This window comes from Colobus angolensis, unplaced genomic scaffold (assembly GCF_000951035.1).
Source record: "Colobus angolensis palliatus isolate OR3802 unplaced genomic scaffold, Cang.pa_1.0 Scaffold532, whole genome shotgun sequence".
Taxonomy (NCBI): Eukaryota; Metazoa; Chordata; class Mammalia; order Primates; family Cercopithecidae; genus Colobus; species Colobus angolensis.
In genome coordinates, this window is record NW_012118844.1 from 1210589 (window position 1) to 1225504 (window position 14916).

At 41.8% G+C, this 14916-nt stretch overlaps 1 protein-coding gene across 2 annotated transcripts in view; it reads right to left on the bottom strand.

Annotated features, from left to right (window-relative positions):
• Positions 1 to 5177: 5177 nt before the first annotated feature.
• F9 (coagulation factor IX) overlaps positions 5178 to 14916 on the bottom strand; it is a 32336-nt gene continuing 22597 nt past the window's right edge. The window contains exons 7-8 of one of the 2 annotated variants that reach the window (XM_011961040.1): positions 7049 to 7163; positions 5178 to 6386 (exon numbers count right to left, since the gene is read on the bottom strand). In XM_011961040.1, coding sequence (XP_011816430.1) covers positions 5839 to 6386; positions 7049 to 7163 — 663 coding nt within the window. In that variant the 3' untranslated portion in view covers positions 5178 to 5838. The remainder of the gene's footprint in view (positions 6387 to 7048; positions 7164 to 14916) is intronic. The other variant, XM_011961041.1, reaches the window with a different exon arrangement.

The following is a 14916-nucleotide window of genomic DNA, read 5'->3' on the forward strand; positions in this document are numbered from 1 at the left end:
TAGGTTGCCTGTTCACTCTGATGGTAGTTTCTTTTGCTGTGCAGAAGCTCTTTAGTTTAATTAGATCCCATTTGTCAATTTTGGCTTTTGTAGCCTCGCTGCCGCCTTGCAGTTAAATCTCAGACTGCTGTGCTAGCAATGAGGGAGGCTCCGTGGGTGTGGGACCCTCTGGGCCAGGTGTGGGATATAATCTCCTGGTGTGCTCTTTGCTAAGACCGTCAGTAAAGTGCAATGTTAGGGTGGGAGTTACCCGATTTTCCAGGTGTTGTGTGTCTCAATATCCTTTGGCTAGGAAAAGGAATTCCCTTCCCCGTTGCGCTTCCCAGGTGAGGCGATGCCTTGCTCTGCTTCAGCTCTGGCTGGTCGGGCTGCACCCGCGGACCAGCGCCAACTGTCCGACACCACCCAGTGAGATGAACCCGGTACTTCAGTTGAAAACGCAGAAATCACCCGTCTTCTGTGTCACTCACGCTGGGAGCTGGAGGCTGGAGCTCTTCCTCTTCAGCTATCTTCTAGATAAGCCAAGATAAATATCTTATTCCTACGTTAGATGACGGGGAGTTTTGCACAGAGTTGTGGTTAGTAATGGCTTTTTTCCTTCCTTTTCATTCATACATTGCTACATTCTTAAGTCAGCGTCTTACATTTAGAACTGGGTTTGAATCTTATGAAAATGTATACTTATTTTTGTAATACAGTCCAAGAGGAAAATAGGCTTTTATATATAGATATTCACGAAAGCACGTAATGTGTAAATCATGGGAACTCTTTATGAGGTCAGCACTTAAGCCTCTTTGTGGTTATTGATCTAGAGAAGCTAGATACTGTAGCATTTCTAAAGGTTTAAGAGTGATGGTATCAGGGAAATTTACTATGTTGGTAAATTTTTATAAATTAGGATCTCATATTTAACATTACAATGAAGCAACTGAAGGCAAGTCTTCGGAATCATTAGTGTCCTTCCTTCCTTCCTCCCTTCCTCCTCCTCCTTCTTCTTTCTTTCTTTCCTTCTTTCTTTCTTTTCTCTCTTTCTTTCTCACTGTCACCCAGATATGAGTGCAGTGGCACGATCTTGGCTCACTGCAACCTCTACCTCCCGGGTTCAAGTGATTCTTGTGCCTCAGCCTCCTGAGTAGCTGAGATTACAAGCATGCACCACCACGCCTGGCTGATTTTTGTATTTTAAGATGGGTTTCACCATGTTGGCCAGGCTAATCTTAAACTTCTGACCTCAAGTGATCTGCCCGCCTCGGCCTCCCAGTATTGGGATTACAGGTGTGAGCCATCGTGCCTGGCCTGGAATATTCCTGTTTCTATTTCCAGCTTTCTCTTAACCAAGAGAATAGAAGGATAGCTCTCCTATGACCTGGCCAGGAGTTTGAAATAATTCTGAGAAGGCATGGAGAAAATGTCTCTGCCTTCTTCCAGAAGTCTTTGCCTCTTTGTCTACATATGCAAGAAAAGATCTGTCTGCTCTTCTTCCCTTTTGATACCTATATCAGAAGTCAAGATTAACTCAGAAATCTCAAGGCAGTCCATAGCCCCAAAGTCAGGATGAAAAAGATTTGCCTCGAAACTACTATAGGAAAAAATGAGGAAAGTGATTTGTGGGCCTGGATTGATTGAAAAGAGCAGGGGTCCCACAGTCCTTTGCCTGCTGTGATTCTTTCAATAGTTTCCATAGTTTACAGAACATGTTGATTTTTATGGCTTTAACCCTGAGATTTTTTAGATGGCATAAGCCTCAGATTCAAAAAGAGCTCTGATTCCTGATTGCTTTACTCAGACGGGCCTTTCAGCAGCTGTAGTCTGGGTCACAATCATCCGCAGGTGCAATGCATTGTTAGACTCTCACCTTCGGTGGGCCTTTGAAGCCTGCCTTCAACCCTCAAACAACAGCTTCTGGAGTAACCTGCTGTCTCCATGTGCACACGTCTTCCCCAGCACAGTTGCAGTGAATAAAGTTGAATTGTTGCTGGAATGACTGTGTGCCAGATGACACTGTTGAATGTGTTATAGTAGTCAAATGTCACATCTGGAAAGCCCAGTGCTCACAGCTGGGCTAAACACCAGACACCAGCACCACACGTTCATTCTACATGTATTTATTGAGTACCTGCTATGAGCCAGGGGTTGAAGCTCCAGTTTGTTATCTGACTGCCACTCTGCTTTCCAAGCTACCTATTGGTTTCCTTGATTTTGTCATCTTTTGGTCAATTAGAGAATTGATAGTAAGAATTCCAGGCAGTTTTCAGTCCCAGGATTGTTGAGAGGATTACCACCAATGCAGAATGCCCCAGCTGCCCTAAAAATATAGACAGTAGAGTATGTACCCCAGTTGAAAGCATTATTATTTCAAAGTGCAGGGTGGGAGACTTGAGCTCTAGTCCTGGCTGTCATTGTGTTATCTTGGGCCTGGCCTTATGTTGGTCTCAATCTCCTCATCTGCTAAATAAGTGGAGTGGATTAGACAGTGTTTAAGGGCCCTTGCAGCTCTGACATTCTTGGATTAGACTGTAAGCATTTGGAACGTGTGTAGCAATTATAATTAGGCAATTTTGTAAACTAGTCTGTTTTGGTTCAGTTAAGTAAGGAAGAACACCTTTTCTTTTTTCCTTGGCAGAGAAAATTGGACAGTACTTCGTTCCTGTCACTATAAAACAACTAAATATTCAAAAGAACTAAAAACAATCATACTGAAACAGAAAGTTAAAATGACTGCACTATCTTAGCACACTTTCCTTCACTTGGTAAGAGCTCTATTTTAATCTGTCACTTCCAATATGATGGCAGCATGTTTTAGTCTATGTAGGCAAAGTAGCTACAGTGATTTTGAAAGCACTAATGATTCTTATATGGCAATTGCAAATGCCCTAGGTAGAATCCAGTCAGGGCTGTCTCTGAGGACACTGGCTCTTAGTGAGCTTACAGGCCCCACATGTTTAGTGGTGGCAACATGCCACAGGTGGCTCATGATGAATTCAATCATTTTTGAGCCCATGACAAAAAGAACTGTGGCTTAGCGATTTATGGGTCCAGGAGCTCCTTTCTCTGCCACAGAGAAGACTAATCACAGGAGTCCTGAGGCCAGTTTCCCATTGGTGCCTTTGTAAGGGGTGGTCTCTATGGAAACAAGGCCAGAGCATCTTACTTTTACCAATTTTGAAGTGCTGAGGCTACAGACCTTTGGTTATTCAAATTTGAAGCAACATGTTTAATGCATGAATTAGCATCATCCTTAAATCTGAGGCAGACAATTATAGTGTCTCTTCTCTCTCCCCCTTCCTCAGTCAACAAAAGCAGAACCAATTTCCTTTCATTTCTTCATAAAATCTAAACCCCAGGCATTATTCTTATTTAAGTATGGCCTTCTTTCATGATACTCAAGACAAGACTGATTGCTAATCTGGGATAAACATGAATTCGGATTCAGCTAACAATTATTGAGCAACTACTGTCTAGTAGTGTAACAGGCACTCACAAAGTAATGTATATACATTATACATTATTTAACTATACATATAAAATCTGAATTGCAATTTAATGAACACTGTTGGTATTTGGCACACAACAATTACTCCTTGAATATTTGTTGAATGAAGGCATAAAAATAAAAACATAAAATCACAGACCAACAAAATTGCAAGGGATTTTGGAGAGCATCCTGTCAAACTCTTTCATTATACAAGTGGAGAAATCAAATTCCCAAATGGAGAGTGATTTATTGAAGGCCATACTCACAGCTAGTTAGACCCAATTCTGTCTCAGGTGGATTCAGACCACTTTCCTCTCTGGAACACAGCTCACACTGCCTTATATGAAAGCTGGATAACAGAGCATCAAATCTCTGCTGTGTTATATTGCATTTGAAAACATTTTTCAGAGTGTTTTGTTGAATGTAGTGTTTGGGATACCTCTCCATGAATAATTTAACAAGAAACGCCTCAAGAAATGTATTTATTTATTTAATTAATTAATTTATTTTCTTTCTGAGACAGACAGAATCTCACTCTGTCACCCAGGATGGAGTGCACTGGTGCGATCTCGGCTCACTGCAACCTCCCCCAGCCCCCGCTCCCCAGGCTCAAGTGATTCTCCTGCCTTGGCCTCCTCAGTAGCTGGGATTACAGGCACACATTACCACGCCCAGCTAATTGTTCTATTTTTAGTAGATACAGGCTTTCACCATGTTGGCCAGGCTGGCCTGAAACTCCTGACCTCAGGTGATCCACCCACCTCGGCCTTCCAAAGTGCTGGGATTATAGGCATGAGCCACTGGACCGAGCCAAGAAATTTAAAAATATGTTTATTTATACTTATATGTGAAGACAAAAATATATTGACTAAAAGAACTAAAGGAATTAGCAAGAGTGAGGCCTGGCTGGGGGTGAGGTGGGGGCAAGAGAAGGCAGCAGCTTGGCGGGGTCGAAGTGATTTTGTCAGTAGTCCCATGCATCATCAAATACAGGATGGCTGAATCACATCAATGGGATTCACAAAAAGCCAAGGTATGAACCAGAACAGCAGTTTATTAATTCACGAAGGGAAACATATGTCTGTTGGTCAGCAACTCTCTAGAACATTCAAGATAGAAGGATTAACTATAATCAAAATGTTCCACGGTGAACACGAAACCAGAAAAGGACAACTTAGTTGGCTGATTGGAATGACATGTCTTTGAGCCTGCTGCACCCTTCTCCACGTCAGGGGCATGCTAGTTAAAGGAGACATGATACTTATGTCCTCTGGTCTAGGCAACTTCAACTTCTTTCTTGACTCTGAACACTGCTGAAGACACACTGTTGAATTCTTCCTCAAAGTCTCTACTAGTTGTAGATTGCAAATGAGCTGTTCTCTTCTTTCTGTTAGCATTATTATTATTAATTTTTAGAAAGAGTACAATATATCTGGGTCAATGTCAGCTTTTTTAGTCAGACCTCCATAACCATACAAGCTCTTAGAATGACTTACTGCTTCCATTATGTGTGTGTGTGTGTATACACACACTATATATATGTGTGTGTGTGTATATATATATATGTGTATGTGTGTGTGTGTGTGTGTATATATATATAAAATAACTCTGAAAGAAATTTTCCCCCCAAAATTTTCAGGCACGTTGCTTCATCCCTATGTTCTGAAAAGCAAGTCTCCACTATGAAAGCAAGTCTGGGTTTGATAGACATGTATAACTGTGTACAGATGTATAACAGAATGATGCTCCCCATCTCTCCTTTAATGACTGTGGAGAGTAAAAGGGAGAGAGGGAGTAAGAAAGATAAAAACTGATTTGGGGATTGGGATTTGGAAAAGGTAAAAGATTCAGGAATAGGATAGAGGAAAAGGAGTAGTGTTTTTGATGAGTTTTAGCCTCTCAGCTACTCCTGTGTTCTTTCTTCATGAGTGTGGTACTGGTCTTGTGATAGAGTAGACCAAAGATCCTGTACTGTATACAGAACTAATAAACATTGATGTTTTGGTTGGAGAAGCAAAGAAGATTGGGAAGAAGGAATGCTGCTAAGGAGGGAAAATCAGATGAGTTAGTTGCCATAGAGGAGAACCATAGTATCTGATGGACAGAGTGGAGAATTTCACTTCACAATTTTGTCAAGGGCTGGGCCCTTAGAAATGGCTATAATTTCCTAGCACATTATATTCCTCTAGTGATTCCATTTTCTAATCAATTTGCTCAGGTAAAACATGAAATTCTCCCTGTAAAGAGAAAAAGCAATAATTATAGAATGTATATATTCAAATATAATGAGATGGGAAAGTGATTAGTGAGAGGCCCTGTTAATTTTCAGTGCCAATCAATTAACATCGGAAATCCATCTTTCATTAAGTGAGCTTTGTTTTTTCCTTAATCCAGTTGACATACCGGGATACCTTGGTATATATTCCATATTTGCCTTTCATTGCACACTCTTCACCCCAGCTAATAATTCCAGTTAAGAAACTGGTCCCTTCCACTTCAGTAACATGGGGTCCCCCACTATCTCCTTGACATGAATCTCTACCTCCTTCATGGAAGCCAGCACAGAACATGTTGTTATAGATGGTGAACTTTGTAGATCGAAGACATGTGGCTCGGTCAACAAGTGGAACTCTAAGGTACTGAAGAATTGAAGCTGATCTTCCTTTGTTGAAGACTCTTCCCCAGCCACTCACATAGCCAGATCCAAATTTGAGGAAGATGTTCGTGTATTCCTTGTCAGCAATGCAAATAGGTGTAACATAGCTGTTTAGCACTAAGGGTTCATCCAGTTCCAGAAGAGCAATGTCATGGTTGTACTTATTAATAGTTGCATTGTAGTTGTGATGAGGAATAATTCGAATCACATTTCGCTTTTGCTCTGTATGTTCTGTCTCCTCAATGTTATGTTCACCTGTTAACAATAAATTTCATTTCAAGTCACAAACAGTATTTCACATACACAGATTTTCTAAGTGTCTACTCGGGATCACTGACCTAATTGGCAATGTCAAAGATCTCATTCTTATATTGTGATAATTTTGGTTAAATGTAATGAGAGCCAATGCATATTTTTCAGACCAAAAAGCCATTCAGGACTATCGCAGAGATGGTTCTGTTCACTCATGCTGTTATAAGCTTTTCATGGATGATAATGAAACCACTAGTCATGCATTATCCTAGATTTCCCAAATTTCAAGTATTCTGACCCCTTTTTTGAGCACAAATTCATTTGGCCATTAATTCAAATGTTTGTTTTCTAAGAACCTGCTACAGGTTGTGCCAAGCACCAGAGATAAAAGGATCAGTGACATGACACTGGTTTTTGGGAAGACTTTCTGGTAGGGAAATGACTACATCAAGAACTAATTGTACCTCACTGAAATGAGTGATAATATGGGTACATCAAAAGAACTATGGAGGGTTGGAGAATGGTGCAAGTTGGGTTCTGAAATTATGACCCTTCTGCCTTTAGCCCAATTTGTTCAGCAACAATTTTATTAGACCTCAGTAAAATATGGCGTACAAATCATATTAAAGAGCTAGTGGTGCTGCAGATTATTATTCTTTATTTACCTGCGACAACTGTAATTTTAGCACCCGTTTCAACACAGTGGGCAGCAGTTACAACCCATTTTTCATTAACGATAGAGCCTCCACAGAATGCATCAACTTTACCATTCAAAACGACCTGTGAAAACAAAATGAAGACGCTTACTGCATAATATATTTGATCTAGAAAATAATAAATATGCGTGCTGGTTACAGGAATAGGCAAAATATTGGCTTCTAGGTGCTGGCAGAAATGGAGTTTCTGGAAATGTGAGCTTTGCAGATGAATTAGTGTTTCTGGTACATAAACAAAGAAGCCATTTATGTAACTGCATTGAAAGCAACACACAGTGAGAGACAAGGAAGCTTAAGCTGAGGCAACTCTGAGGAATGGCTTCTTTTGGTGATTTGAGGTTCTTGGATTTTTTTTTTCCCCATGAGTCAGTTTCTCTGATGGCGAAATTTGCTTCATGGGGATACAGCAGGTACAGTAGGAAACACACTGACTTGACTCCTTGAGATTAATAGTTATTAGAGTGTTCCCCGTGCCTACATGATGAAATTTTTTTGCTACATGTTACTTGAAAAAGAAAAACTACTGATTTTTCTAGGAGGTCTTTTCAAACCCTTTCCAAACTGGAATATTATGAAACAAGACCTAAGGCCTCCATAAGGACTGTGCTTATAGCCATGCAGGCAGTGAGGAATAGCAGGGCTCATTCATTCTTTCCACTCTCTCTTAACCATACTCTACTCCCCTCTGGCTGGATGGTAAGCTGCCTTTGTCCTAAAATATCAACTTAGCTGTGGTTGAATTTTGGGCAAAGCGGACAAAGGAGTGACGCATTGAGCCTGGGTATTGTTAGATAAGAGGCCAGTCCATTATTTCAACTGGATATTCGTTGCATAATTACAGTGGACAATGAATATTTTCTCCATCTCAATGTCTAGATCGACTTGGAGGATTTCAGTTCCAGTTGTGAGCAAGTGCCTTGATCCACCTTCACAGGAAGAAAGCTGGGAAGTGTGAACACTAGAGGGCACACTCAACATTTGGTAAATCCTTTTCAGGCGCTGACTAGTTCTGAACGACTGCCCTTGTATTAAAGTGCACGCAGTCTTAGGCATAAACCCATTCATAAACAAGGGAAAGGAGGTGGTCCATCACTTTAAGTGGGTATCAGATGGTCCTTGGGGCATGTTCTTTTTGTCCTGAATTTAATTTACGGAACGCCTACTGTGTCCTGGACACTGAAGCACTAGCCTCCTACCTGGAGACCTAAGGGCTGAGTCATTAAAAGGCTCTGACTTCCTTTTTCATACTCTGGCTCTCTCTCTCTCTTTTTTTATTTATTTATTTTTTTTTAGACGGAGTCTCGCTCTGTCACCAGGCTGGAGTGCAGTGATGAGATCTCAGCTCACTGCAACCTCCGCCTCCCAGGTTCAAGCAATTCTCCTGCCTCAGTCTCCTGAGTAGCTGGGACTACAGGTGCATGCCACCATGCCCAGTTAATTTTTGTATTTTTAGTAGAGACGGGGTTTCACCATGTTGGCCAGGATGGTCTTGATCTCTTCACCTCGTGATTCTCCCGCCTTGGCCTCCCAAAGTGCTAGGAGGCATGAGCCACTGCGCCTGGCCATCTCCCTCTTCTCCTAGCTGTTGCTTTTTATTCTGAAATGTTGAAAAATACAGAAAAAAACTACATAATATAACAAACATCAGTGTGCATACAATCCAGACTTAACAATTTTCCGAATTTTTTTGAACATTTATTTGAGGGTTTACTTTGGGCTAATCATTGTGGGGTTTATAGACATTTAATACAACATAATATCCTTATGATGTGATATTAATATATTTATTTATAGATGCATGAACTAAAGTTTAGAGAGAAATGCTAACTCCCCTGAGGTCAATTGGTAAAGCTAGGAAGCAAACTCAAGTCTGCCTGGCTCCAGAATTTGTGCTCCTAAGCACTCAATTTCAGTCACGGCATGGTCTGTGGACCAGTTGCAGTAGGATCATCTGGGGGCTAATCGTCCTTATAAGATCATCCTTATAAAATGCAGATCTGGGGGCTAATCCAAGCTTAATTTACCAGAATATTTGGTGGGTGGGGCTGGGTAAAATGAAGCTCTCCAGAATATTCTTTACATAATTAAGTTTGAGACCTGTTATATATCTACTGAATCAGAATTTCCAAGACTTGATAATCTTTATGTTTTAAAAGTCCTCACTCCAAACAGGAATGGCTACATACTTTGTGGGGCTCAGTGAGAAATAAAAATGTGGCGCTCCTTGTTCAAAAGCTAGGAAGAAAGGTGCCATTGAAGATACTAAAATACAAAACTTTTTTCTTTCCTCTGTAGTCTCTTTTGCAACCCATCATGTTACATTTTTTAAATTCGCCATTTAATAGTTTGCTCCCTCTAGCATGGGGATATTTGCTGGGGCAGTGCAGACCCTCAAAGGTGTCCAGGAAGTGCACCCTACAATTTAACACCTACATGTCCTTAGGATCCCCTGCCTGCCAGCCACAGGATGCTGGGCCCCAGCAGGGGAGGGTGTGTTAATCTTCCCTTGTCACTGGCCTACTGTGCCAATCAAGGTGGAGACGTGATTCCCAAGGGACTCAACTTTCATGACAGGATGTGTTCCATGCCTGAAATGGAGGTGGACAAGGGGTGTGCCCCCACCTTTCACCCTCCAAATGTGCTGTGGCACATTCTTGGTCCAGAGATGCCACATGGCCAAGCAACCTTCCAAGACAGCATAGGGCATGTGCACCTGACCAACCTTAACTCTCCCTGCACCTATGCCCATGTCCCCACCGGGGGGAGAGGAGTGGCAGTGGTATCTGGGTAGGGATGAGGAGGGAGAGTATATCTGGGCACCATGGGGTGGCAGTGGTCATTGGGCAGGTGTTCGGAGGGAGAGCCAGGGCTGGCTAAGGCACCAGGTGGTAGCGGAGTGGGGGGTCGAGAAACCACCCTGGGAGGTGGGGTTGCAGGGTTTCAGGTCCCTAGGTAGCCCATGCTCTGGCTGGCTCATCAGACTTCAGTTACAAAACAAAAATGCAAAGCAGTAAACCCCAGATGCATGATCTGTCTGAGTGCAAAGCCCTGTGTAAGTACGCCAGTCATAAGACCATGTGTCTGGCTGTAACTCCAATTGATTTTCAGCATCAATAAAACTTGGCCAACACTGTTATATACTGGTCATGATAGTTACAACTGAACATATCTGTTTAAGCAATTGGAATTAAGAATTAACATGCAATGATATCACGGTGCTTCTCCTCTGGCTAGTGTATTAGTGGGGAAATTGAACATCTCTCAGCCCAGTAGGCTAGTTAGGCCAGGATGAATGACATCCACAGCCCCTGGGCAGAGAGATTATGATGTAGCTAGTCTGACTCCTGACAGAGACTTGTTTCCTGGAGCTTCTACCACTTTCTGGTGGATGGATGGCTAAGAAATACGGTTGTGTTCTTTTAAGTCTGAAGAGCATTATTTTTGCCAACCCCTGACCAAACATCCTTGCCAAGGAAAAGGCCTAAAATATATTTGCATTTAAAGATATTACAAACTACTTGGTTTTGGAATGTTTGGTCATTCAGGATCATAGCTATCAAAATATTAGCTATTTGGGGTATGAGATGTCTGCTCGGTCAAGGAAAAGTTCTTTTTAAGAACTTTTTAAGACATCATTTTGGGGAATAATGGGGAAAATGGGAAGGCATATGCTCTGAGTAAGGCATCTGAGTTATAATCTGTCAAACATTTTTGTTAGTCATAGTCTAATGGGAGCCTGTTTTCCCTCTTTCAGACACACATATATACACAGAGCAACCACACACGTGCTTCTACAAAATATACATTCACATCTGAATTTGTGCTCTTCATCGACGATGCCAGCCCAGAACAACAGCTCTTACCCTTTTGTTCTCTTCCTGACCTTTAACTCCATTGTAACCTGTGATTTCAGTAAAACCATTATTCTCCCTACCTACCCACCCAAGCTTTACAATAAAGAGTGTTTGCTCTCACTCATATACAAAGCAAATTCATTTGTGATATACAGCTTGCTATGCCCATGGATGTGGTTTGCCTAGTCCTTTGCTCTAGGTCATTGGCTGGGAACAGATGGGACGCTCACTTTGGTTTTTAATGGTTAACTAGTCATTGAAGTGCATTTCATCAAATAATCTTAGAGGATAATTGTTTAAATGTCTGTCCAGACTAGCTTTGTAGAGTCAGGTGAGGTTACATATGTCATGTTCTTATTTCTCTTAATTGCATTTTTATCATCTGAGATAGGAATAATAGAGGGCTACCTTTTTCAAGTGAACATATTGCTATAGTCTTAAGACCTTAGTGCAACATCCTGGCCCCTAAGGAAAAACAAGTTCTGGTTCATACATATAATAACTTTGCATGCTATCTGCCACTGGGATGTGTCCTAATCGAACAGAAAGGATTGAATCTCTGTAGCTAGCTGTACAGGGTAAGAGCTGTACAGGGTACCTTTAAGGGTAGCTTCAGATCAAAGCTGAGGGAAGTGGAGACGGGGAAACTGTTAAGACATTTCAAAGATTTTTTTTTAGGTCAAAAATAGAATAAGAAATAGACCGTTTCCCTGGACATTTTCTGTAGGTTAATACGGTTAACCATCGGTAAATGCATATGCTACAACTTAATATGAGCATAAGGAAAGCTTAATCACTTGGCTTCCATTGTATTCTTTTTTTTTAAATCTGATAGAATGATCTTCAAATTGTTAAATATTTGAAGAATATATGCCACACACCGAACTGAGGCCTATGGTAAAACAGAAAATGGAAAAACCAGGTACTTCACATAAAGGGCCAAATAGTTCTTTGGAAATGTGGGAGGAATTTTTGGGGCCGGTTTGCGCATGCCTAGAATTGTCGGCTGGCAGGGTCATGGCCATGGGATCCAAACCAAATTAAAGCTTTGTTGCTTCTTCAAATCTCTCGCTTTTGAGTTGTTGATGAAAGCTATCTAGTAATACAGGCGTTACAGTTTCCCTTTTTTCACTAATGTTCAAAGGCTTTCATTTCTTCCCTATGTAGCGGTATGTAATTCAAGACTTGTTTTAGCTTACTACACCTCTAGACATATACTTACTCTAAGAAAAACTCATTTCTGTTCCTGTGTAGTGCATTTAACCCTCTGGCTTCCTCTTTCTACTCCTGAAGTATTTCTTCAGAGACCCTGCTTCCTTTCCCGAGTTCTCAAGGAGCTCTGAGCCCATCGCTGGGCATCTGGAGGGAAACTGAAGTACCTCCTTCCATTGGCCTCACGCCGTTCCTATCTTAGACCTTCTAGCCTCGCGCGACTTTAGAAGCCGGCCCGGCCCGCCAGTGCCTTTGGCTTTAGGAGGTAGCAAAGAGAGTGGGGCCGGCAGCGCCGTTCCGGAACCATAGGGGGCTCCTGGGAAGCTACCGTCGCGAGCAAGGCGCGGCTGCGTTGGCCCTTGGCTCCAGCCTGGCAAGCTGAGGTGAAAGCCCTGGAAGCCTGTAATCCCAGCACTTTGGGAGGCCAAGACCATCCTGGCTAACACGGTGAAACCCCGTCTCTACTAAAAAAAATACAAAAAACTAGCCGGGCGAGGTGGCGGGAGCCTGTAGTCCCAGCTACTCGGGAGGCTGAGGCAGGAGAATGGCGGGAACCCGGGAGGCGGAGCTTGCAGTGAGCTGAGATCCGGCCACTGCACTCCAGCCCCGGCGACAGAGCGAGACTCCGTCTCAAAAAAAAAAAAAAAAAGAGAAAGCCCTGGAATAAGGTAAGAAAGGAGCGCGACCGCAGACGGGATACGTGCTAGGTGAACATGGCTCTGTAGGGTCTCAAAGCCGGACAGGATCCCAGCGGTCCCTTAGCCTGCTCTGATCTCTCGCCAGGTGAACAAATGTCCTCTCCCTGAATGGGGCTATCCAGCCGCTGCTGTCCCCAGTGACAGAACAGCTCTTTAAGTCAACAATTCCGACAAACATTTGTTCAATCAACATTTGCTCCTAACGCTGCCCAACCTACGCAACCAACCCAGTGGTGGTTGGTTGGGAAGGGCTTTCTTAATGGAGGTCAGAATCTTCCTGCCCGCTTGCAGCTTTCACCCTTAAGTCCACAAAGAAGTTGTCTTCCCCTTTCCCTTGTGGCTCTTGCAAACAGCTCACCTACACCTTTTCTTTAACAGACTAAACATTTCTAGTTTGTTCAATCTGTTCTTTACTCAAGATGAAAGTGAACTCTCTCTGTTCTTCTTTGTGAGATTTCTTCACCAAGTGATCACTTTATTTCTCACCCTGGCTAATTTGAAAGATAAAAGAAACCACTCTGAAGAGAAAGGTTCTTATGAAGCCTGAGCATTTTGAAACACTCTTTTCTAGGTGACACTGCTAAATAGTATTTCATATTTCAAAGCTAGGTATATAATGTTTTCACCACTGAAGCCCCAGCTGTTGCTTGCTTTCTCTTGATGCCTTAGTCACAGCAGGTTTGCTGCAGTCTGATCTGCAATCAAATCTAGTATTTCCTCCTGCAGATTAACCATGACATGGTGGAGCTGGCCCATCCACAAATGAGGAGAGATTCTGGTTTGTTTCATTTTGTCTAGCAATGACTTTTATACACTCAATTTATCTCGTATTTTTGAAAACCAGTAACCTTTCATAAGGAACTAGATGGAGGTGGTGTGGAGGAAGCAATGCAGAAGTATGACGGAGTCTTTCACAACTATTCTGGAAAGTAGCTCAGCTTCTTGCCTTTGGAAAAGAATAAAAGTTAGTGCTTTCAATCTGTCCAGGTCAGTAATCTTAGTTCATATGGATGAAATAGGGAGTGAACATATGTGCACGTGCATGTGTGCACATGCATGTATGAGTGATCTTGAACATTCCAAATGATCTTAGCTAGGCTTGAGAGCAAAAAGACAACAGGTACAATAACTATAAGTGTGCAGTGAGAAGGTCATGACATGATTTGAAATGATGTGTATCATTTATATCTTCTCCCTCCCAGAACAACCACAACCACCATCTCATAGTCTTTTCTGCTTGAAAAGAAAATAAAGTGTCTGCTTGAGTTACTAAACTTTCTTTCAGGAAAGATCTGCATTGTTAACACATTGGCAAACATCTGGTTTAAAGAGGGTGGGTGAGAAAGAGAAATTGTGTGACTAAACTGAGCCTTTATACCCTGTTCCCCTTTTTAGTTCTGATTTAAATGTATTTGCCATTTCATTTCTGGAATGACAAGGAGACAATGCTAAACTCACAAAGCATACATTCTTTTTTTTTTTTTTTTAAATCTTGGACTTTTAAAAACGGAAGTTATCTTCTTAGCTAATATATTTTCCGGGGTTCTTGGGTCCTCCACTGTAAGCACTGTTCTATGTCCCACAAAGCCAAGGAAGATAATTGTCATAAAGTAGGATCTTTTTTTGTAACCATGTTATCCATGGAAGTTGGACACATAATGAATGAAAACACATGAGAACGCAAATGACAAAATTATAGAGAATTAGATACATGGATATTAAATACATAGAAGGCATAATAAGAGTGCTTGCACTCGAGGGATTGTTCCAGAAAAGGTTCATAAAGAAGGTCAATATTACAGAATTGTGAAGAAGAGCAAAGATATGGATGAGTGAAGGAAGGGGTTATGGTGGGTACGGGAAGCAGCCCTCATAGGATGCATTTAAGTAGAAACAGGAGGTAAAAAGGAACGTACAGTGTCCCATGTATGGGCTATAAGATCAGTCCAGCAAATATTGTCTTTTTAAAAAGCAAAGGTAAAAGAAAGGGAAAACCTTGCTTGTGATGTTCTGCCACTCTTTGATACCATTCTCCACAATACTTGTGCAATTA